Source organism: Carcharhinus amblyrhynchos, chromosome 21 (assembly GCF_965287045.1).
Source record: "Carcharhinus amblyrhynchos chromosome 21, sCarAmb.v2.hapA, whole genome shotgun sequence".
NCBI lineage: Eukaryota > Metazoa > Chordata > Chondrichthyes > Carcharhiniformes > Carcharhinidae > Carcharhinus > Carcharhinus amblyrhynchos.
In genome coordinates this window covers 9237653-9262312 of record NC_137344.1, presented here as the reverse complement: position 1 = coordinate 9262312, position 24660 = coordinate 9237653, and the positions used below count along the sequence as shown (strand labels likewise).

The window sequence follows — 24660 nt, the reverse complement described above, 5'->3', positions numbered from 1 at the left end:
CATTCAATCATGGCTGATATGAATCTCATTGCCACTGTCCTGCCTTCTCCTCGTTGACTCTGTCTACACTTCCCACTGCCTCGGCAAAGCAGCGGCATAATTAAGGATCCCACACCCCGGACATTCTCCCTTCCACCTCCTTCCCTCGGGAAAAAGATACAACAGTCTGAGGTGACGTACCAACCAACTCAAGAACAGCTTCTTCCCTGCTGTGGTCAGACTTTTGAATGGACCTACTTTGCATTAAGTTGATCTTTCTCTACACCTTAGCTATGACTGTAACACTACATTCTGCACTCTCTCCTTTCCTTCTCTATGAACAGTATGCTTTCTGCATAGCACGCAAGAAACAATATTTTTCGCTATCAACTAAGATGTGACAAATCAAATCAAATCAAAAACCTATCTATCTCTGTTTCAAAGACACTCAATGACCTGGCTGCCACAGCCCTCTGTGGCAATAAGTTCCACAGATTCACCACCCTCTAGCTGAAGAAATTCCTCCTTATCTCGGTTCTAAAGGAGTGTCCCTTCGTTCTGAGGTTGTGCCCTCGAGTTCTAGTCTCTCCCACAAATGGAAACATCCTCTTCACGTCCACTCCGTCCAGGCCTCTCGGTATTCAGTAAGTTTCAAGTAGATCCCTCCTCATCCTTGTAAGTCTGCGTGGGTTTCCTCTGGTTTTCACCCCATTGTCCAAATCCACAGGTGGATTGTCCATACTAAATTGTCCCTTAGTGTCCCAGGACATGTAGATTAGATGGATTAGCCATGGTAAATATTTGGGGTTACGGTGTTAGGGCCAGGAGAAGATGCTCTGTCAGAGAGCCGGTATGGGTTTGATGGACTGAATGGCCTCCTCCTGCACCATAAGGATCTATAATTTCTATGATTTCCTATGATTTGGAGTGAGCAGCGACTGCAGTAGATTTGCTGCCAGTAGGTGTCAGTATTGCACTAGTTGTACTGAGCTAAGTATTACCTCCCGTGTCTGTCTAACTTGTACATTAGGCTGGGCAGGTCACTAATGTTCCACTCTTCACCCATTTTCTCCTGGGATAAAGTTCTGTGGTCTCTGGGTGTTATCCTGTTCTTTATCCAATAGAAATTAATTCACGTGAATCTTATAACTCTGCCCCAGTGAACAGTATTGGGGGCGGTGCGGTGGGAGCAATGGCGAGGGAGATGGGGTGGGATCAGTCATAGAACCCCTACAGGAGGCCGCTCGGTCCATCGAGCCTGCACCAACCACAATCACACCCAGGCCTTATTCCCGCAACCCCATGTATTTACCCTGCTAGTCCCCCTGGCACTAAGGGGCAATTTGCCATGGCCAAACAACCTAACTCTCACATCTTTGGACTGTGGGAGGAAACTGGAGCACCCGGAGGAAACCCGCGCAGACATGGGGAGAATGTGCAAACTCCACGCAGACAGTGACCCAAGCCGGGAGTTGAACCCGGGTCCCTGGCGCTGTGAGGCGGCAGTGCCAACCACTGTGCCACCCCAGTATTGAGGGCGACAAGATGGTTTTAGATGAGCTGTGCAAAGAGAGGGATTCTGACATCAATATTGGATGAGGAGGTCCGTCAGTCAGGGCGAGAGGGGAAGAGGCAGTAGCAAATAAACTAGTCAGAGGCACAAAGAATGCCAAGTGGAAGAGCAGAGCACAATAAATATCCTTATCTTAGATAATCCTGGGAGTTGCGAATGGGTATCACAGAATACTACAGTGTAGAAAAGGCCCTTCGGCCCATCGAGTCTGCACCAATGCATGAAAGTTCCTGACCTGCCCACCTAATCTCACTTGCTAGCGCTTGGACCATAGCCCTGAATGTTATGGCATGCTAAGTGCTCATTCAGATACTTCTTAAAGGATGTGAGGCATTCCTGCCTCCACCACCCTCCCTGGCAGCGCATCCCAGACCCTCACCACCAAAGGTTTTTCCACAGATCACCCCTAAACCTCCCACCCCTCACTTCTAACTTGTGTCCCCTTGAAGGGGGACAGCTGCTCCTATCCATCCTGCCCGTGCCCCTCGTAATCCTGTACACCTCAATCAGGTCCTCCCTCGGTCTTCTCTGCTCCAGAGAAAACAATGATGTGGAGATGCCGGCGTTGGACTGGGGTAAACACAGTGAGAAGTCCCACAACAGCGGGTTAAATCCAACAGGTTTATTTGGTAGCAAACGCCACTAGCTTTCGGAGCGCTGCCCCTTCATCACGTCACTTGACAAACAGTGAGCGCTCTGAAAGCTAGTGGCGTTTGCTACCAAATAAACCAGTTGGATTTAACCTGGTGTTGCCAGAGAAAATGAGCCACCCTTACCCAACCTCTCTTCAATAAATTAAATGTTCCATCCCAGCAGTGTCCTGGTGAATCTCCTCTGCACCCATCAGGATACGGATGGTTATGTCATTGAGGTTCTAACCACAGGGAATCATAGAACGTAGAACATTACAGCGCAGAACAGGCCCTTCGGCCCACGATGTTGCACCGACCAGTTAAAAAAAAAGCAATGACCCTCTAACCTAAACCAATCCCTTTCCATCCATAAACCTATCCACGGACCTCTTAAACGCCCCCAAACTAGGCGCATCTACAACTGCAGCAGGCAGGGCATTCCAATCCCTCACCACCCTCTGGGTAAAGAACCTACCTCTGACATCCGTCCTATAACTACCCCCCCTTAGTTTAAAGCCATGTCCCCTCGTGCTAGCTTTCTCCATCCGAGGAAAAAGGCTATCACCGTCCACCCTATCTAAACCTCTAATCATCTTATATGTTTCAATAAGGTCCCCTCGTAGCCGCCTTCTTTCTAACGAAAACAACCTCAAATCCTTCAGTCTCTCCTCATAGGACCTCCCCCCCATACCAGGCAACATCCTGGTAAACCTCCTCTGCACCCTCTCCAATGCCTCCACATCCTTCCTATAATGTGGGGACCAGAACTGTACACAATACTCCAAGTGCGGCCACACCAGAGTTGTGTACAGTTGCAACATGACGTTGCGGCTCCTAAATTCAATCCCCCTACCAATAAACGCCAAGACACCGTATGCCTTCCTAACAACCTTATCTACTTGATTTCCAACTTTCAGGGATCTATGTACACATACACCTAGATCCCTCTGTTCATCAACACTATTCAGAGTCCTACCGTTAGCCCTATACTCAACACATCTGTTATTCCTGCCAAAGTGAATTACCTCACACTTTTCCGCATTAAACTCCATCCGCCACCTCTCGGCCCAGCTCTGCAACCTGTCCAAGTCTCTCTGTAAACTACGATACCCCTCCTCACAATCTACCACTCCTCCGACTTTGGTGTGGATTCGGAGTGAAAGGGGCTGGGAGGGTGGAAGGCAGTGAGCAGGGAATGACGGGGCAGCTTTCTTTGCTCGTTTGGGATCTCGGGAAATTCCTTGTCGGAATGTCTTGCCGCTCCGAGTTCCTTACCTGGGGATGAATCTTCTCCCTTCCACCCGGGGGCAGCTGGGTGACAGCACAGCAAGGGGGCCCCAGATACCTGGCATCTGGGCAGAGGTCAGCAGCTGCTGTAAAGCAGATAAACATCCAACGGGGCAGCCAGCAGGGGCGTGGGCATGGGAAATCTGAGCGGGGAGGGGAGCCGGGTGATCTGGGGTTGGTCAGGGTTCGTGGTGGGGTGGTCGGTGAGGAGGGTGCGGTCAGTGACGGGGGAAGTGGTCAGTTGGGGGAGACAGCGGGGGGGGTGGGCGTGGGGTCAGCGAGGGGTGGGTGTGGGGTCGAGGGTGGGCATGGGGTCGGCGAGTGGGGGGGAGAGGATAGTTCCGGCCCATCTTGAGATTGTCCCACAGTTACGATGCCCCGGAGGCTCTCACGTTAAAGCTGACGGTGAAATAAGGGAAGAGGACGGAGTGGGGAGATGATGTGTGACTGGCGGAGGCGGCTGTGGGTGAAATGATTCAGGCCTTCACCAGAGGGCACTCGCTGCCTGCTCAGCGACATTATCCCTGACTGGAGCTGAGGGACGGGCTGCAGGAACGGGATGTCTGTGTGAACTGCCCCTCGATTCGTCTCCCAATTCCCAGTGTCCGTATCCTGTGCGGTGGGATCTGGATGCACTCACAACGGGTCAAAAATTAGTGGGGAAAGGGTGACCTCTCCTTCAACTGCCCCTCTCCACCACTCCCCCCCCCCCCCCCCTCACTGATCAGGTGCTGAGCTTTGTACCGGTTACCCTTCCACTGGTGAATCTTGAAGTGTCTTTTTGAAGTTTCTTGCTGATGAGTGGCACAGCAGCCAGCGTTGCTGCCTCACAGTGCCAGGGACCCAGGCTCAATTCTTGGTTTGGGTCACAGTCTGTGTGGAGTCTGCACATTCCCCCCGTGTCTGCGTGGGTTTCCTCCCACAGTCTGAAAGACGTGCTGGTTAGGGTGCACTGGCCATGCTAAATTCTCCCTCAGTGTTCCCCAACAGGTGGCAGAGTGTGGCGACTAGGGGATTTTCACAGTAACTTCATTGCAGTGTTAATGTAAACCTGCTTGTGACACTAATAAATGAACTTTAAATCCTGCTTCCCTTCGCCCCCCTTTGCTGTCCCAGCAGACGATTAATCTGAGGCAGGGAGGGGGGGGGTTCAGTAAATTTGGCATTTCCCCCTTACCGGGAATGACTCTTTGCTTGGTTTATTATACAGCAGAAAGATCTCCTCCCAGGTAATCAGTCTGAAAACATCTCACTCAGTTACAGCAGTGAGTTAGATGCGGTGGAACTTGGTGAGGGAGTGCCAACTCCCTCAAGCTGCTGTGAAAATAAACTTCCATAAACCATTCCTGACAGCTGTGAGAGCAGCGGGAAGATCAGCCCTGAAGCTGCAGCCGTTCAGGTGAATCGAGACAGTGATGAGTGTCAGAGGCCAGATCCCTTTCCCTGTATCACCCTTTGTAAGTGTCTGTCTTTCTCTATCTCCGCCCGCTTCCTCCTCCCATCTCACCTCCTGCCCCCTCCTCACCTTCCAGTAGATTTATCAATTTCCATCAATATTTTGAACATAAGGGATAAATGTAGACCACTCTGCCCATCGATCCTGGTCCACCATTCAAATCATCATGGTCAGTCTGAGGCTTCACTTCCTTTCTTTCCCAACACCCTCGCTATGACTCCCTCCCCCCCTCCCTCCCCCGCTGGGTCACGGTTCTAACTCTGGGGTCACGGTTCTAACTCTGGCGTCACGGTTCTAACTCTGGGGTCACGGTTCTAACTCTGGCGTCACGGTTCTAACTCTGATGTGTTTCAGATCCACGCTCAGACGGTGCTGTCCTGCGGCCGCTGTTTTGACGAGGACTACGCCCTCTTTCCGTTCATGGGACATGCCCTCCGCTGCCTGTGGGCGGACCAGGGGGTGAAACTGGCGGCATCGCGCGGCTACGAGTTTGAGTTGAACGACTCTGCACATTAGTAAGTTCACGTCTTCCTGCGTTCCTCCACATTCAGAGTGTGTTACGTAGAATGTACCGCGTAGAAACAGGCCCTTCGGCCCAACTGGTCCATGCTGGTATCTGTGCACTCCACGTGTCCTTCTTGCTAATTCACCCTATCAGCATCTCGTTCTATTCCTTTCTCCCTCGGGTTCTCATTGAGCCCCTACCTCTGGACCTGAAGAGTGTGGAATGGTGTCAACAGAGACTCTGCGACTAAAGCAAATCAAACATTGTTAAAAGGTCACATTGATCCGATATTGTGATCTAACCCTGCCACTTTATAAAGCATTATAAAGCCAAACTTAGAAAACTGTACACAGTCCTGGTCACCACAGAGAGAGAAGCATACTGCAGCTATTGAAAAGTTGGTGAAGAGGAGAACTGGAATGATTGAGGGAATGGGGAGGGAGTGGATTATGAGGAGTGATTATGTAAATGATAGATAGTTGTTGGTGTTCGAGAGCCTGAAGAAAGTGACATCTCGAAGCTTTTCATCTTGTACTCATCAGGATAGCTTTGCAGGAAAACTAAATCTCAAAGGCAACAAACGAGTGATTCTGATTCTCATTCATGGCAACATCTCCACCCATCAGAGTCCTCTTCACAATCAAGACGCACCAGCTCCTCTTTGAGATTTGGTATACTCGCCAATCTGTCCTGATGAGTACAAATCAAAAAGCTTCGACAGCTTGGGTGGGATTTTATGGCCTCCCTCATCCCGAAACAGTAAAATCCCACCCGAGGTCAATCCATGGTCTCTCCCTCGTCCACTCCGATTCCCACTGTGCGCGGGATCGTAAAATTCCGACCTATTTCTCTTTTTTCAGTAGTATGGGGTATTTAAGTTGTAGATGTTCTCAATGAGGAAGAGTGGCGAGCTTCTGGCACAGTGGGTAGCGCCCCTACCTCTGGACCAACAGCTCCCGGTTCGAGTCCCACACTAGGACTTGTTAGCCACGGAAGGAATGTTTGCAGCATGGCTCATCGGGTCGATAATCCGCTCAGGAATCCTTGCCCACTATTCCCCAAAGCGGGAAATGGCATGTGTGTGTGAAGATACGCCAAGAAAAATAAGAAAAGAGGAGGATTAATCATGATAAGGTAACTGATTTAGGTAAAGTAAGTAACTCCAGGAGTCAGCTGTGAAGGAATGGTGCTCTATTGCACAAAATAAAGTAAAGCCAAACCACAAGCCTGTGGTGTACATAAACAGGATCCCAATCAGGACAGTGCAACAATGGACCCACTCGGGGGCTTGCTTTATACAGTGCTCGGAACACGAGCTCCACCTAGTTGGTTAATTCTCAATCCTCAGGGAGCTCGTACTCTACAAGTGCTACAGAGAGGGCAATCAGTGATATCCTATGCAAGTCCTGAGGGTTATCACATTAGCATTCCAGAGGGACTAGATAGTATAGCTTCTAAATTCTCTGGAATTTAGAAGAATGAGGGGAGATCAAATTGAAGTATACAAGATGATAAAAGGTATGGATAAAGTAGATGTGGAGCAGATGCTTCCTCTTCTGGGACATCCTAGGACGAGAGGTCATAGTCTTAGGATAAGGGGCAGCAAATTTAAAACAGAGTTGAGGAGAAACTACTTCCCCCAAAGGGTTGTGAATCTGGGGAATTCGCTACCCCAAAGTCTGGTGGATGCTGGGACAGTGAGTACATTTGAGGAAGATTTAGACAGATGTTTAATCGGTAATGGGTTGAAGGGTTATGGGGAGAAGGCAGGAAAATGGGGATGAGGAGCACATCAGCCATGATCGAATGGCGGAGCGGACTCGATGGGCCGAATGGCCTAATTCTGCTCCTTTATCTTATGAACTTATGATCAGCCCTGTCCAGAAGAAGTATTCAGGAGGCAGTGAGAAGTTGTGAGGCTCACAAGGGAGATGGGGGAAGCAGCTTGCATTGCCTCATTCAGAATGCAAATTGAGAGACCATAAGTAATGAATAATTTAAGATATTGACATGTGCTCAGTGTAACATGTGACACTGGACAGGTGGTTCTGTGCTCAGTGTAACATGTGACACTGGACAGGTGGTTCTGTGCTCAGTGTAACATGTGACACTGGACATGTGGTTCTGAAGGTTCCCCAGTCCTGGGAGTTTTCCTCATTTCTTGTCCGGGTCTGTGATGAACTTATCGATAGAGACTGATCGCTGATTGTTATTATTGTACAGTGTGAAAACCGTAACACGCAGGGCAAGGATTCTGCTGTCCTCAGTAAAGACATGGGACTGAAGTGTCACCTCTAGGCCACCATCTTCCCCCTAGGGTGCTGTTGAGTTTCTTGAGTGTTGTTGCCCATCCAGGCAAGTGGGGAGTATTCCATCACACTCCTGATTCTCCACATCACACAAACTTCTCAAAGAAAGTCTCTTAATTTGTGGAACGTGGGCGTCGCTAGCCAGGCCAGCATTTATTGCCCACCCTTAATTACCCTTGAGTAGATGGTAGCAAGCAGCCACCTTGGACTACTGCACCCCCTGTACTGGAGCTATTCCCAAGGTTTTGTTGGGGGAAGGAGGGTGAGGAATTCCAGGATTTTGTCCCTGCAGCAATGAAGGATTAGCTGGTACGTGTCCAAATCAAGATGGGTGTGTGTTTTGGACATGCTGATGTTTCCATGTCTCTGCTACCAGAGGTGGTGGGTTTGGAAGGCGCCGCGGAAGGAACCTTAGTGAGTTGAGGCAGTGTTTCTAGTAGATGCTATACACAATACTGCAACTGTGTGTTGGTGATGTGGAGATGCTGGCATTGGACTGGGGTAAACACAGTAAGAAGTCTCACAACACCAGGTTAAAGTCCAACAGGTTTATTTGGTAGCAAACGACACTAGCTAGTGGCATTTGCTACCAGATAAACCTGTTGGACCTTATCCTGGTGTTGTGAGACCTCTTACTGTGTGTTGGTGGCAGAGAGAGTGATTGGTTAAGCTGGCGGATGGGGTGCCGATCAGGTGGGGCTGCTTTAGATGGTTTTTTTAAAATTCATTTTTTATTCATTCGTGGGACATGGGTGTTGCTGGCTGGCATTTATTGCCCACCCCTGGCTGCTCTTGGAGGGTAAATTGAGGTATACAATGAAGATGCTGTGGATCTGGAGTCACATGTAGGCCAGACCGGGTAAGGACGGCAGATTTCCTTCCGTAAAACACATTAGTGAACCAGATGGGTTTTTCCAACAATCGACAGTGGTTTCACGGTCATTCCTAATTCCAGATTTTTTACTGAATTCAAATTCCTCCCCTCTGCTGTGGTGGGATTTGAACCCCGGGTCCCCAGAGTTTCTGGATTAAAAGCCTAAGTGATGATACCACTGGGCCATCGTCTTTCGCCCTAGTTTGGTGTTGAGTTTCTTGAGTGTTGTTGGAGCTGCACTCATCCCAGGCAAGTGGGGAATATTCTATCACACTCCTGACTTGTTGCCTTTGGGAAGGCTCTGGGGAGTCAGGAGGTGAGTTACTCTCCGCAGAGTTCCCAGCCCTGAGCTCTCTGTTGTCGGCACTGGACAGCAGTGTTGTTGCAATGTTAACCCTGCAAAGTCAGAGATGATGTTGCCCCTTTGTACTGGGGAAAGGTAATGACTCATTTGCCAGCCCTGTTACAAACTGGATGTTTAATTGATTCTCAGGATGTGAGTGATATTTAATTACAATTCCGGATGTTAAAGCAGCTTAATTCTTGCAGGTGAGTCAGGATTTCCTTTTTTATGCATTCTTAGATAAACATGATATGTAGATTATGCCTGGGGCTCTGCAGAGTGCGGGCACCAGCAATGCCCCAGGGTCAGTAATCCGCTGCCGCCACTCACCCTGGTGGCACGCTACGTCAGTCCCGCATGGTGTGGCAACAACAACTTACATTGATATCTCGCCTTTAAAGTGAAAACATCCCCAGCTGAATCTCAGGGGCATTACAAAGCAGAATTTAACACCTCGTCACGTAGACGATATTAGGGCAGAACACCAACAATTTGGTTAAGGTTATAGTTTGGAAGGAGTTCCCCCGAAGGAGGGAAGAGGGGAATCCAGAGCTGGGGGTCCAGGCAGCTGAAGGCACGGCCGCCTTCGGTGGAGTCGAGGGTGCTGACGAGGTCAGGCTTGGCTGAGCTCGGATATCTCGGAGGGTTGTTGTTCGGGGCTGGAGGAGATTCCAGAGAGTGGGGGGGTCAGACCGTGCAGGGATTTGAGAACATCAGCAGAATTTTAAAATCAAGGCCTTGTTTGACCGGGAGCTCACTGAGGTCAGCGGGGTCATTGAGGTCGGCCAGGTCAGTGAGATTGGCTAGGACGGTGAGGTCAGCGGTGGTCGGTGATGTCAGCGGGGTCAGTGATGTCAGCGAGATCAGCAAGGTCAGTGATGTCAGCGGTGGTCAGTGATGTCAGCGAGATCAGCAAGGTCAGTGATGTCAGCGGGGGTCAGTGATGTCAGCGGTGGTCGGTGATGTCAGCGGTGGTCAGTGATGTCAGCGAGATCAGCAAGGTCAGTGAGGTCAGCGGTGGTCGGTGAAGTCAGTGGGGTCAGTGAGGTCAGCGAGCTGATGGGTGAAGGGACTTTGGATGAGCTCCGGTTTGGATCCAGATGTACTCTCTGCTGGAGTGCGACAAAGACCTCCAGGTCCTGTCAGGCCTCGACATTTCTGTGATGGTGGCGAGTGGGAGCTGGAAGCATGTGCGCAGTCTGACATTTTGTGGTTCTTCTGGAAGAGGACAGAGGAAGAGGACAGTGCCTCCACAAAAAAGTCATCGGGAGTGGAGCAGCATTTTCAGAGAGAGGGCACGACGGGAGAGGGGGGGGGTCCCTGATGGGAGGGGTGGGGGGGGGCCGTGCCAGGGGAGGTGGGTGGACCTGCTGGGGGAGAGGGGTGGCAGCGGGAGAGGGCCCTGTTGGGCAGAGAAAGAACCTCCAGGCAGGAAAAGGGCTGTTTTTTCACAGGCTTGGAGTGGTGAGGGGTGAGGAGATGCCCCGGTGATGGAAGGAGGCAGCAGAAGGTTGCTGACTACGTTGTTTGGAGCTGTTTTATGATGCTCCACTGAAATTGTGCTTGTGAATTGTTACTGGAATTGTAGACTTGGGAATCGCGGGAATGGAATCTCGGACAGAAGGTTGAAACTTTGTGAGGTGGGCCATGGTGAAGGCTTTCCGAATTGGAGCAACTTCTGGGAAGAATTCTGTGGTGAGGGCTTTGAGGTGAAGCCTGGAATCCCTCGTAAGAGAGACGATCTCAACAAGATTGTTTGATACAGTGTTCACTGACGTCTAGATGGGTTACTGGGAAACCTGTTTTGGGTGCATTTACTAGTTATTGTGTAGTGTGTTGTATTCAACCATAGTATTCGCATACTCTTCATACTTAGCCTGAATATTAGATAGATATTGTAAATCATTCCATCTTTCTGACCTTGTCCAGTAAAGTTTGTTTTTGTTTGTTTAAAATCCCATGGAATCTATTGGCTTTATTCCACAATGTCATGTACCTCAAACTGTGTCTACTTCTAACAACCAACAGGAGGATGAGAAAGTCAGCCAGTCACGTAGTTAATTGCTGTGGTGTCTGTCACAGAATCTCTACAGTGCAGAGGCCATTTGGCCCATCAGGCCTGCACAGACAAGAATACCCTCACTACCCCCCCCCCCCCCCCCCCCAGTCCCTGTAACTCCACCCTGCTAATCACCCTGACACTAAGGGGCAATTTAGCTTGGCCAGGCAACCTAACCTGCACATCTTTGGACTGTGGGAGGAAACCCACGCAGGCACAGGGAGAATGTGCAGAGTCCACACAGGCAGTGACAATGTGCAGACTCCGCACAGATAGTCACCTGAGACCCGGAATCGAAGCCGGGTCCCTGGCTCTGTGAGGCAGCAGTGCTGACCACTGCGCGATGCAAGAAGGCGACTGACTTTGGACCAGCCAAACAGGGGAGTGAAGGAATGGGGGGTTTCCACTGGGTCATGCATGGAGTGGAACAGTGCCAGGACATCTGAATAAATAGAGGCTCTCGTCTGAAACCAAAACCACACAGTAAAGAGTGACGTGTATTTTGAAAAGTGGACTTGCCTGTCAGAGCGGCGACCTGAACTATTCAAAAGACATTTCGACTGACAGCAAGCAATTAACAACTATGACTTTGTATTTTTTTAAATGCAAAGCCCCTGGAAGTGAATGCTTGTTAGATTATTAGCTGGAAAGGGCTTTGTGTGACATTTCCAAGATTCGACTTGTAATTGCTGCTCCTGTGTAAAGTTTGTGCGGTTAATTTGCTTGTAGTTTTGTGTTTCTTTTTAACACAAAGTGCACTAATTGCTGGCTTTGACAGTAACTCTCAGGCGTGGAGGCACAAGGTCGGATCAGTTGCAACCTGCGGCAGCTTTTTGTCTCGTTGGCAGGTCGGAATAATAAGCATCATTATCCTGACTCAGATAGGGTTCGAGCCAGTGGTGACGAGATGGGAGAAAGCGAGAGAGAGAGAGAGAGGCTGGTATCGTGAGCACGGAATGGGTTCAGTCTCTGGGGGGGTGGGGGGGTGGGGGGGGGGCGGGGTGAGAAGGTGAGGTCAGCGTGACAGTGTGCTGTCTGTCTAACCACACAGCAACAGTCCCTTAAGTTCCCCTGAAAGGTTACCTGCTTTGTGGAAAGGGGTTTTTTTTAAAAAAAAATGTCCTTTCTGCGTTTCGCATTTACTTCAGATGATTCGTGCAAAAGTTGACGAGAGAGACCGAACGTTGTGAGGGTGTCGGGTTAATCACTGACGTTTTGAGACCTACTGTCGACAAAGCTCTCTCTCCGAAGTTTCACAACTGAGAGAGAAAATGACAAAGAGCTCACCTGAGGAAATTTGAAGGGTTTTTAGTGATTTGATTTGATTTGATTTATTATTGTCACATGTATTAATATACGGTGAAAAGCATTGTTTCTTGCGCGCTATACAGACAAAGCACACCGTTTATAGAGAAGGAAAGGAGAGAGTGCAGAATGTAGTGTCACAGTCATAGCTAGGGTGTAGAGAAAGATCAACTTAATGCAAGTTAGGTCCATTCAAAAGTCTGACGGCAACAGGGAAGAAGCTGTTTTTGATACGTGACCTCAGACTTTTTTATCTTTTTCCTGACGGAAAGAGGTGGAAGGCTCCGTGCTTTAACATGTGAAATCACTGTACCAGCACCAAGAGAGGCCATTTGGCCCAGTGTGCCTGTGCTAGCTCTTGACCTGTCTAACTCAATGACCCAGCCTCCACTGCTGTGTGGGGTGAGAATTTCAAAGATTAATGATCCTTTTGAGAGCAGAAGTCCTTCCTTGGTTGGAGATCACCCTTCTTGGAAAAATAGCCTAAGGTCTAGATTCCCCTCATGAGGAGAGACATTGTCTCAGTTTCGATGCTGCAAAGCGTCCTCCAAATCTTTTATTTCAACAATTCACCTCAGGTTGTTTTAACCTCCAGTGAGCACAGACCCAACCTACTGAACTTTCCTTCATAAGGCAACCTCTTTGTCCCAGGTAGCGGCCTGGTGAACTTTCTCTGAACAGCCTTCCATGTAAGTATATCTCTCCACACGTAAGGAGGCCAGATCTGGACACAGTAATCCAGGTGCCATCTCTTGGCAGGGTGGCACAGTGGTTAGCACTGCTGCCTCATAATGCCAGGGACCTTGGGTTCGATTCCCAGCTTGGGTCACTGTCTGTGTGGAGTTTGCACGTTCTCCCAGTGTCTGTGTGGGTTTCCTGCGATGGTAGCCATGATGTGGAGATGCCGGCGTTGGACTGGGGTAAACACAGTAAGAAGTCTCAGTAAAAAGGTTCCACACACCTGACTAAGGAACACCGTCTCCGAAAGCTTGTGGGATTACTATCAAATAAACTGGTTGAACTCTAACCTGGCGTTGTGAGACTTCCTACTGTGTTTCCTCCCACGGTCCGAAAGACGTGCTGGTACGTTGGCCAAGCTAAATTCTCCCTCCTTGTACCCGAACAAGCACCGGACAGTGGCGACTAGAGGATTTTCACAGTAACTTCATTGCAGTGTTAATGTAAACCTACCTGTGACGCTAATAAATAAGCCTCAATGCATTGTTCAGATGCAGCACTTCTGTATTCCAGAATACAGAATACTTCTGTATTCCATCACTCTTGCAATAAAGGACCACAGTCTATTTGCTTTCCAGCTCCTTGCTGTACCTGTATGCTGGTTTATAATTGCTGTGTAAAGACTCCCAGCTTTCTCCACACTGCAGCGTACTGCTTTCTCTGTCTATCTCAATTTTCTGTTCCTTTATTCTTCCTGCCTTTTTCCCACTTGATATACTCCACTTTTTCACTTTATATCTCACTTTTTCCCACTTGATCCGCTCCAGTTATTCTCCCTGCCTGCTCATTTCCCCAGAGCCCTGCAACTTTTCACCCCTCTGACTCTCAGTCCAGTTCCACTCTTGAAAGTTGCTATTGAGTCTGCTTCCAGGCAGCGCATCCAGAACCGCTTGCCGCACATCTTGAGCTTTCCCCCCGAGTTGGTGTGGAGCGGCCCACCTGCGGCGCTGGGTGAGAAAGCGCAGCGGCAGCAGGGAGTGAAACGTATCCGAGTGGCGGGGATGCCAGTCGCTGCTTGTCGCCACAGTGAATGGTGCGGCTGTCAGACTGATCACTGTGCTGAGCTGTGGGAGATTAGAACTCCCCAGGGGAGCGACCAGCTCTGCCCAGCAGCCGGCAAAAACCCTTTACTGGTGACCAGGTCGAAGGGTTTGTAAGATTGTGAGAGCAACTGTGTGTGTGTAAGTGTGTGCACCCACCCACCCAACCCCCCCCACAACCTCGTGATACTTGCATAGGACCAGGAGATGTAGGAGCTGAAGTAGCCCATTGAGCCTGCTCCGCCATTCAATGAGATCTTGCTGCTCTGATACACAATCCCCAACTCCACTTTCCCGCCTTATCCCCATAACCCTGGGTTCCCTTCCTGATTAAAAATCTGTCTATCTCAGCCTTGAATATACTTAACCCAGCCTCCAAAGCCCCTCTGTGGTAAAGAATTTCACAGTTCCCTCGGAGGGAAGAAATTCCTCCTCATCTCTGCCTTCAGTGGGCGACCCCCTTACTCTGAGATGATGCCCTCTGGTCCCAGACTCTCCCACAAGGGGAAACAATCTCTCAGCATCGACCCTGTCAATCCTTCTGTCTCAATAACGTCACCACGTTCTTCTCAACTCCAATGAGTACAGGCCCAACCCACTCAACCTCTCCTCGTAAGAGAATCCCTCCATACCCGGGATCAACCTAATAAACCTTCTCTGGACTGTCCCCAGTCTTTCCTCAGACAAGGGAACAAAACTTCACAGTGTTCCAGGTGTGGTCTAACTAGCTGGTGCCTTGTATAGTTTTAGCAGCAATTCCCCATTTTGTACATATTACAGTTGTGTCAGTGCAATATTTGGTGGAAATGATTGAAGTGGATCGGATGTTGAATTCAGTACCAGCTCAATAGCTGTTGACCAGGAATATCGCTTGAGAATTCAACTCTTCAGTCACTCCACGTTTCCGTCGATTGTGTTGGCTCTTTCCAGAGGGTCGGCTGCTAAGCCCACGCTGCCCCCTAGCAACAATCAGCACCTTTGGAGGGGTGGGTGGGGGAGTGCACATGATTTGTGTCTGTAACATCGTAGTTCCGTACGAGGCAACATCTTAACGAATGTAATGAGATACAGTGGTGAGCACTGCTGCCTGACAGCACCAGGGACCTCCAGGTGCTCTGGGTTTCCTCCAGGTGCTCTGGGTTTCCCCCCACTGTCCGAAAGACATGCTGGTTGGGTACATTGGCCAAGAGCTAATTGAATGAACCTGAACCTGAATGAACTGTTACTTGTTTTGCATTTTCTCAAATCTAATGCAGGCTTCTGGAGACTCCTTGTGTTAACACGAATGCTTAATATTCCTCTCTGTCTGCACATGCTCCCAATCCCATCTGTTGTTGCATAAAATATTCAGGCATTGGGATCTGTTCCTCACCCGAACTCCATTCATTTTGATACGATTATGATGAAGTTTTGAATTTCGTTCGACTGGTGAATGGAATCATTTTTGTGTAGGCGCTAGTGTGTGTGTGCATGTGCATATCGCATGTGTTTTGAGAGTTTGTGCACATGTATGTCCATGTGTTTATATATGTCTGTATTTTGTGCATGTGTGTGTGTATGTGTGTGTGTGTGTGTGTGTGCGCGCGCATGACCTGTGTCACGGGCTGTGTGTGTATACACAGCTGTAGTAGTAACAGTGACATTAAGCCAATGAGTCTGGTTACCTATGGACCGAATATTGAACAATGAAATTGTGATGGAGAGTTTCAATCATCATTTTCCCAGGGAAGCTGCTTTAAAATGACTTTTGCAATCAGGTAACTGAGGTAAACAGTGGCTTTTGAGTTGGAGGTGTTGCGTGAGGGAGGAATTTACTTGCAATCCACAGAAAAAGACTTGCATTTATGTAGCGCTTTTCCCAACCTCAGGACATCCCAAGTTGTTTAAGTGTAGTCACTGTTGTATCGTAGGGAAATATGATGAGATGTTGGCAAGAAAGGTGCAAATTTAAATTACACAATCACTGGGCAGCCCAAAGCAGCAGGGGCTGTGGAGACAGTGCCATTCACACTAATCAGACTGATCAAAAATTATCTAGAAAATACAGACATAGTGGTTTAATTTACTACCCACCGAAATGATCCAGGTGAGCTGATAGTAAGACTCCCTTTTACTGCAGGCCTTTGGGGTGGGTGGTGGGAGGCTTAGCTCCACACTGCCCAAACTGATGGAGCTCCTGGCTCCAGGTAGTGATCCAGATACTGCCACTGACGGAAACCAATCCTTTGTAAACACGGCCTCATTGACCCCCCACCCCCCACCCCAGTCAAGCTTGGCCACCAAGGTCAGAGGTGAAGTGGATGACATGGATTGTGGAGATCAAAGGAGCAAGATGTGATGCATGAGGTGTGTGGGATTCTGCTGGAAATAGAATCATAGAATACCCACAGTGCAGAATGAGGCCATTCGGCCCATTAGGTCTGCACTGATAACAATCCCACCCAAATCCTGTCCCTGTAACTCCACATATTTACCCTCCTAATCCTCCTGACACTAAGGGGCAATTTATTATGGCCAATGAACCAAGCCCTTTACATAAAAGGAGGAAATCATTAGCACAGGGCAAGACAATTTTAACAATCCCACCTGCCACGGGAATCGGAGCAGGCGAGGGACGGATCATGGAAAGGTCCCTTGATGCCAGGTGGGATTTTCGGAGCAAGCAAGGCTGGAAAATCCTGCTGTGTGTATGGCTATGGGGGAAGGGGTTGGGGTGAGAGCCTCCCCGTGCCCTTTTTCATAATAATGCTCAGGGATGCCATGCAGCAGCCTGGGACAGTGGACTAGGTGCCCTCTGGTTAATGTCTGTCTGGGAAGGATAATAGTTCCAGCAGTGCAGCACTCCCTCAGTACGGCCTGACCTGGGACTGATGTCCGTGGGGTTGGGTGTGAACCCACAACCTTCTGTCTAGAGGGCAGGGATAAGTCTTTTAGAACTGAGGGGAGGAGAAGTTTCTGCAGCCAGAGGGTGGTGAATGTGTGGAATTCACTGCTACAGAATGTAACTGAGGCCAAAGCATTGTCTGATTTCAAGAAGAAATTAGATATCGCTCTTAGGGCTCAAGGGATCAAAGGATATGAGAAGAAGGGGGGGATCAGGATATTGAATTTGATGATCAGACATGACCAAGATGAATGGCGGAGTAGGCTCGAAGGGCCAAATGGCCTTCTCCTGCTTCTAGCTTCTATGTGTTACTCACCAAACCAAGGCTGATACAAGGAACCATTTTGATTTGACCAAACAAACATTAACTCCTCTGAAAACTTAGTGAACTTGGAGGGTTTTTTCCACTGAGAGTAGGACTTGCTCGCGTTGATTGATATAACCTGATACACAATTGGCATTAATCTTATATACAGAGCATAAAGTGTATGAAATCCTCATCGTAACAATGTGAAGTCAAACATAGTCCTCTTCATTTTATAAATGTCTTTTAATAAAGGCTTAATTTTGTTTTCAAATCTCCACACTTCCATCTCTAACATCCTGAAGGCAAGAAAATTATCTCTTAATCCGCTTGATTTTAAATATTTTAATAACATGCCTGGTCTTTGATTCTTTTGCCCTGCATTTCATTTTGTGAATCTAATGATGTGGTTATTGTCTGTGTGGAACAGATTGTATAGCAATGTGCAGTTATGCATTAACCTGTTATTGTGTGATATATATAGTCTTGCTGTGTTGGAGAGTCTATTTCCATTTGTTCCTCCCTCTCTCTATCTCTGAGTCTGTGATGTGAACCCAGGTTGTTATTTCTGTGTTAGCTAAGATTTTGGGCACAGTGCACAGATGGAAGTATCTTAACAATGGGAACCAAGCATTCAAAATAATATGCCACATAAAGTAGTGAGGGCAAAGACTTGGAGGGGGAAAAAATTCTAAGTCCAGAACAAGCATGAAAACGGGAGACTTACAGATCTGTTTTTTCCGTCGAGGCTGCCAGGCAAATCTTGTGCCTCAGTACAATATAAAAAAACCCTTGATCTGTTTCTTGCCAGTAGCCAGAAGGGAGTGGGTGGGGCCTAAGTCACCAGAAAGCCAGCTGATAGCAGGGTGCGCCATTGCGCATGCGTAAGGTCCTGTGCTCTGAAACCAACTGAGACTTGTCACAGTTTCTGTTGCTATAGACAACTACGAGGCCCAACACACCTGCCACGCGTTACCGCAGCCATTTGCATTGTGTGACTCAAGAAGTTTTGTTTGGTAAGGTTTCCATGTCTTGCGATGATATTGGCACTGCTTAAGAAGAAACTGCATTTCCTTATTTAAGAAGAGCGAGGCAGTTTTTCCTGGTGTCCAGACCAATGTTTATCCCTCAATTGACATTGTTAAAACCGATTATCTGTTTATAATGGCATTGTGGAATCTTGCAGTGCGCAAATGGTCTGCCACGTTTCCCACATTACAACAGTTGACTGTGCTTCAAAAGATACTTCACAGATTGGAAAGTGCTCTGAATACCCTGGGGCCATGGAAGATGCTATCAAACCTGGGGATTAAACACTAATTTGGTTACTTCCAGCTCCAAGCTCAAAACTCCACTGGCCTTTCCAGGCTGAACTGTTTGTCCCTGTGGGTAAAACCCTCAGATAAACCATGGCAAAGGCCCTGTGCCCTGCAACCTATCTCCGTGGCAGTCTGGCGTAAACGAGATGTTCCAAATAGAAACTTTCTGTCATTTGAGCTTGAACTTGTAACCAACCCTCTGTCTCGGAGGTGAGAGCCAAGGCTGGAGGATGAGAAAGAGTCGCCAGATCCATCATGTTGAGAATGAAGTTTAATCATCAACAAAGTGAGAGGCTGTTTCCGAGAGTCCAAATTAAGTAGCAATAAAAAAAAACACAGCCAAAGTTTGCTTGATCAGACTTGTTTGAGAGGATAGGAGCAATTAGCAAGATGCCTCTGTGAAGGTATTGGCTGAATCTTGGCTTTGAACAGTTGATTAAAGAGGGTAGCGGTGCCCCAGGCTGACTCTCCTCCAGGACTCTGTTACCTCTGGAGTCTGGACAACTCTTCCCATGCTGGCCAGGTGGCCTTGTATCACCTACCGTCCCCTACCCTGAACTCGTACCTATGCTGCTCCCTCCTGTTTTCTAACTCACATCCTGTCCCATCAGCCCAGAGCCCGATGACCAACATCGGCTCTCAGCCTGAAAACCTTCTGAATTCCCAACCTTGTTTTCCGGTTCACTCCATGGCCTCACCCCTCCCCATTTCTTGTCACCTCTTCCAGCCCCACTAGCCTCCAAGATATTTGTCCTACTCCCAAACTCCCATTAATCGTGTTCCTGATTTTAAGAGCTCAGCCATTGGTGACCATGTCTTCATTGCCTGAGCCCAAAGCTCTGGAATTCCACCCCTCTCCCCACCCACCCCCCCCCCCTTCCCGCCCCCGAAACCTCTCTACGCTCCTTACCTTTCTTGCCTTTTGTTAAAACACTCTCTAAAACCTTTGACCAAGCTTTTGGTGACCAGTCAAAGAACAAAGAAAATTACAGCACAGGAACAGGCCCTTCGGCCCTCCAAGCCTGCACCGACCATGCTGCCCAACTTAACTAAAACCCCCTATGCCTTTGGGACCATATCCCTCTATTCCCATCTCATTCATGTATTTGTCAAGATACCCCTTAAAAGCCACTACCGTATCCACTTCCACTACCTCCCCCGGCAATGAGTTCCAGGCACCCACCACTCTCTATGTGAAAAATCTGCCTCGTATATCTCTTTTAAAACTTGCCCCTTGCACCTTAAACCTGTGCCCTCTAGTAATTGACTCTTTCACCCTGGGAAAATGCTTCTGACTATCCACTCTGTCCATGCCTCTCATAATCTTGTAGACTTCTATCAGGTCACCCCCTCAACCTCTGTCACTCCAATAAGAACAGTCCTTGTGTCTCTATGTGGCTTGGTGTGAAATGTTGCTCGATCACACACCTGTGAAGCATCTTGGGATGTTTCACTACATTAACGGCGCTATACATGGCATCAACGCCTCTATTTTCTCAGGTGACTAAGGAAATTTGGCATGTCCACTGCGACTCTAACCATCTCTTACAGGTGCACAGTAGAAAGCATTCTTTCTGGATATATCGCAGCTTGGTACGGCTCCTGCGGTGCCCAAGACTGCAAGAAATTACAAAGGGTTATGAATGAAGCCCAGTCCATCACTCAAACCAGCCTCCCATCTATTGTCTACATTCCCCACTGCCTTGGAAAAGCACCCAGCATAATTAAGGACCCCACACTTCCTGGACATTCTCTCTTCCACCATCATGAGTCACGGAAAACTGGCATGGAGGTACAGCCTGATAACAAAGGAAGCAAATGGAATGTTGGTATTTATAGCTAAAGGAATAGAATATAAAGGGAAGGAAGATTTGTTGCAACTATACAAGGCATTGGTGAGGCCGCACCTGGAATATTGTGCACAGTTTTGGTCCCCTTATTTGAGGAAAGATGTAGTGACATTGGAGGCAGTTCAGAGGAGGTTCACTAGATTGATTCCAGAGATGAGGGGTTTGTCGTATGAAGAGAGTTTGAACAGTTCAGGCCGATACTCTCTGGAATTTAGAAGAATGAGGGGAGGTCAAATTGAGGTATACAAGATGATAAAAGGTGTGGATAAAGTAGATGTGGAGCGGATGCTTCCTCTTGTGAGACATTCTAGGACGAGAGGTCATAGTCTTAGGATAAGGGGCAGCAAATTTAAAACAGAGTTGAGGAGAAACTACTTCCCCCAAAGGGTTGTGAATCTGTGGAATTCGCTACCCCAAAGTGCGGTGGGTGCTGGGACAGTGAGTACATTCACGGAGGAATTACAGATTTTTAATTGGTAATGGGTTGAAGGATTATGGGAAGAAGCAGGAAAATGGGGATCAGGAGCATATCAGCCATGATTGAATAGAAGAGCAGACTCAATGGGCCGAATGGCCGAATTCTGCTCCAATATCTTTGAACGTCTTCTGTCATGAGAAAGATACAAAAGTTTGAGGTCACGTACCAACTGACTCAAGAACAGCTTCTTCCCTGCTGCTGTCAGACTTTTGAATGGAGTTAGCTTGCATTAAATTGATCTTTTTCTACACCCTAACTATGACTGTAACACTACATTCTGCACTCTGTCCTTGCCTTCTCTATGAACGGTATGCTTTGTCTGTATAGCATGCAAGAAACAATACTTTTCACTGCATGTTAATACATGTGACAATAATAAATCAAATCAGTTATGAATCCAAGTTGATGATGATGATGATGTGGTGAACCTTCCGGAGTACAGCATTAACCTCTGGTGTGGGAATAGAACAGTGCAGTGCAGATAATTGAGTCTTATTTATTCAAGAAATGGAAATTAGTTAAAAGGATAATTTGGATGGCTCTGATCTGGGGGTATGTGTGTGCGTGCGCGCTTGTGTGTGTGTGCGTGCGGATAAGGTTTTTTTCCGAAAGGGTTGAGGGGTAGATTCCGTTGGAGAAAAGGATGCCACAAGCTTGATTTGGGATTCGATGTCATCACGAAAGTGATCGTCACCTTGCTGTCACTCACTGGCCCCCGCACAGATTTCACCAGAGAAACTCTGCTGATTAGGTTAAAGTGAGGTTCAGCTTGAGGACCAGAGTAAGATGGATTATTATGTGATTGAAATACTTCAAAGGCGATGTTTAATTTATATATACGGAGAAATATCTATTTCGATGCAAACTGGGGGCAGATGCATGCCACGTCCGCCTCCGATGTCAGGCAGTGTTATGTAAGGGAAGGGTGCTGAATAAAGCCCCTTCCACCCAGCACTGGGAACCTCCCGGAACAGGCTTTACAACGAAGGTGTGGCAGCACCTTCCAAATTCTCATCCCCTCCCACCCTGAAGGTCAGCTACCCGGGTACATCAGCAGCAGCAAGTCCCCCTCAGAGCCACGCACCAGGCCGACTGGGAGATACACCATGGCTCTGGGCCACAATGCTGGAACTCCCTCCCTAACAGCACTGTGGCTGTACCTACATCCACACAGAGCAATGGTTCAAGGGAGCGGCTCACCAAGGGCAGCGAGCAGTTAGTCAGAACTGTTAATGATGACCACATCCCGGCAACTAATTAAAAATGAACACTTTGCCAACCCCAGCAGCTCACGGTGCCAGAGTTCATCCTAATCACATGGCCCATGTGGCCAGAGTCAAACCAAGAGTAAATCTGAGGTCCCGCTGTGGCTCAGTGAGTCACACTCCTGCCTCCGAAACTCACTGTCACTCTCTCTCTCCCTCGCTGTCACTCCCTCTCTCCCTCTCTCCCTCTCTCGCTGTCACTTTCTCTCTCCCTGTCTTGCTGTCACTCTCTCTCTCCCTCTCTCGCTGTCACTCTCTCTCTCCCTGTCTTGCTGTCACTCTCTCTCTCCCTCTCTCGCTGTCACTCTCTCTCTCCCTCTCTCGCTGTCACTCTCTCTCTCCCTCTCTCGCTGTCACTCTCTCTCTCCCTCTCTCGCTGTCACTCTCTCTCTCCCTCTCTCGCTGTCACTCTCTCTCTCCCTCTCTCGCTGTCACTCTCTCTCTCCCTGTCTTGCTGTCACTCTCTCTCTCCCTCTCTCGCTGTCACTTTCTCTCTCCCTCTCTCGCTGTCACTCTCTCTCTCCCTCTCTCGCTGTCACTCCCTCTCTCCCTCTCTCGCTGTCACTCCCTCTCTCCCTCTCTCACTGTCACTCCCTCTCTCCCTCTCTCGCTGTCACTCTCTCTCTCCCTCTCTCGCTGTCACTCTCTCTCTCCCTCTCTAGCTGTCACTCTCTCTCTCCCTCTCTCGCTGTCACTCCCTCTCTCCCTCTCTCGCTGTCACTCCCTCTCTCCCTCTCTCGCTGTCTCTCCCTCTCTAGCTGTCACTCTCTCTCTCCCTGTCTTGCTGTCACTCTCTCTCTCCCTCTCTCGCTGTCACTCTCTCTCTCCCTCGCTGTCACTCTCTCTCTCCCTCTCTCGCTGTCACTCTCTCTCCCTTTCTCGCTGTCACTCTCTCTCCCTCTCTCGCTGTCACTCCCTCTCTCCCTCTCTCGCTGTCACTCCCTCTCTCGCTGTCACTCCCTCTCTCGCTGTCACTCCCTCTCTCGCTGTCACTCCCTCTCTCTGCCTCTCTCGCTGTCACTCCCTCTCTCTCCCTCTCTCGCTGTCACTCCCTCTCACTCCCTCTCTCGCTGTCACTCCCTCTCTCTCTCCCTCTCTCGCTGTCACTCCCTCTCTCGCTGTCACTCCCTCTCACTCCCTCTCTCGCTGTCACTCCCTCTCTCTCTCCCTCTCTCGCTGTCACTCCCTCTCTCGCTGTCTCTCGCTGTCACTCCCTCTCTCGCTGTCACTCCCTCTCTCGCTGTCACTCCCTCTCTCTGCCTCTCTCGCTGTCACTCCCTCTCTCTGCCTCTCTCGCTGTCACTCCCTCTCTCGCTGTCACTCCCTCTCTCTGCCTCTCTCGCTGTCACTCCCTCTCTCGCTGTCACTCCCTCTCTCGCTGTCACTCCCTCTCTCGCTGTCACTCACTCCCTCCCTCGCTGTCACTCCCTCTCCCTCCCTCGCTGTCACTCCCTCTCCCTCTCTCGCTGTCACTCCCTCTCTGCCTCTCTCGCTGTCACTCCCTCTCTCTGCCTCTCTCGCTGTCACTCCCTCTCTCTCCCTCTCTCGCTGTCACTCCCTCTCTCTCCCTCTCTCGCTGTCACTCCCTCTCTCTCCCTCTCTCGCTGTCACTCCCTCTCTCTCCCTCTCTCGCTGTCACTCCCTCTCTCGCTGTCACTCCCTCTCTCCCTCTCTCGCTGTCACTCTCTGTCTCCCTCTCGCCCGCCCCCTCGCTCTCAGCTGCCCCCTCGCGATAGTGCTGGTTCTCTCGTGCATTCTGTCTGTTGCACATCTCTCTTGTGCTGGCACTGGTGCAGTCTCTGCCCCCTCCCCTCCCTCTCTGCCCCCTCCCCTCCCTCTCTGCCCCCCCCCCCCCCACCCCCACCCTCTGTCTCTCGACGCAGCTTCAGAATAGCAGCTAACCGGGGTAAGGAATACATTCAAACTGCTTTGAAGTGCAGCTAATGAAAGGAGATGAAAGGTTACATCTCCCTGATTGAGTCTGGATGCTAACGATTCACAGGATGTGTTTTTTAATGATGGGCCTTCCCAAAACCTGACAGGAAACCGCTGGCTTTCTGAGCAGCATCGCACCTCTCAGGAAATGTCTGAAAATGGACCTAAAAATAGAAACAGGACTGAGTGTCCACCCAACTGCTGCTGAAGGCCCTCAATCACATCCCCTCCTTGCCTCCCTCCTTGCCTCCCTCCTTCCTTCCCTCCCTCCCTCCGTCTCTCCCTCCGTCTCTCCCTCCGTCTCTCCCTCCGTCTCTCCCTCTCTCCCTCCCTCCTGTGTCTTTATATGCCCTGTTTGTGATCAGAACTCCCACTCACTTGATAAAGGAGCAGTGCTCTGAAAGCTAGTGGTTTTTGCCAGCAAATAAACCTGTTGGACTTTAACCTGGTGTTTACTTTACCAGTTTCACTATTTTATTGAACCAGGTCTGTCCAACCGCCTGGAGACGTATCTCACCATGCATC

General features: G+C 49.2%; 1 protein-coding gene across 1 annotated transcript in view; it reads left to right on the top strand.

Moving 5' to 3' along the window:
- Positions 1-24660, top strand: part of gnav1 (guanine nucleotide binding protein (G protein) alpha v1) — a 125788-nt gene that overhangs the window by 36820 nt on the left and 64308 nt on the right. Inside the window, exon 4 of the mRNA XM_080209455.1 lies at positions 5282-5442. Coding sequence (XP_080065581.1) covers positions 5282-5442 — 161 coding nt within the window. The remainder of the gene's footprint in view (positions 1-5281; positions 5443-24660) is intronic.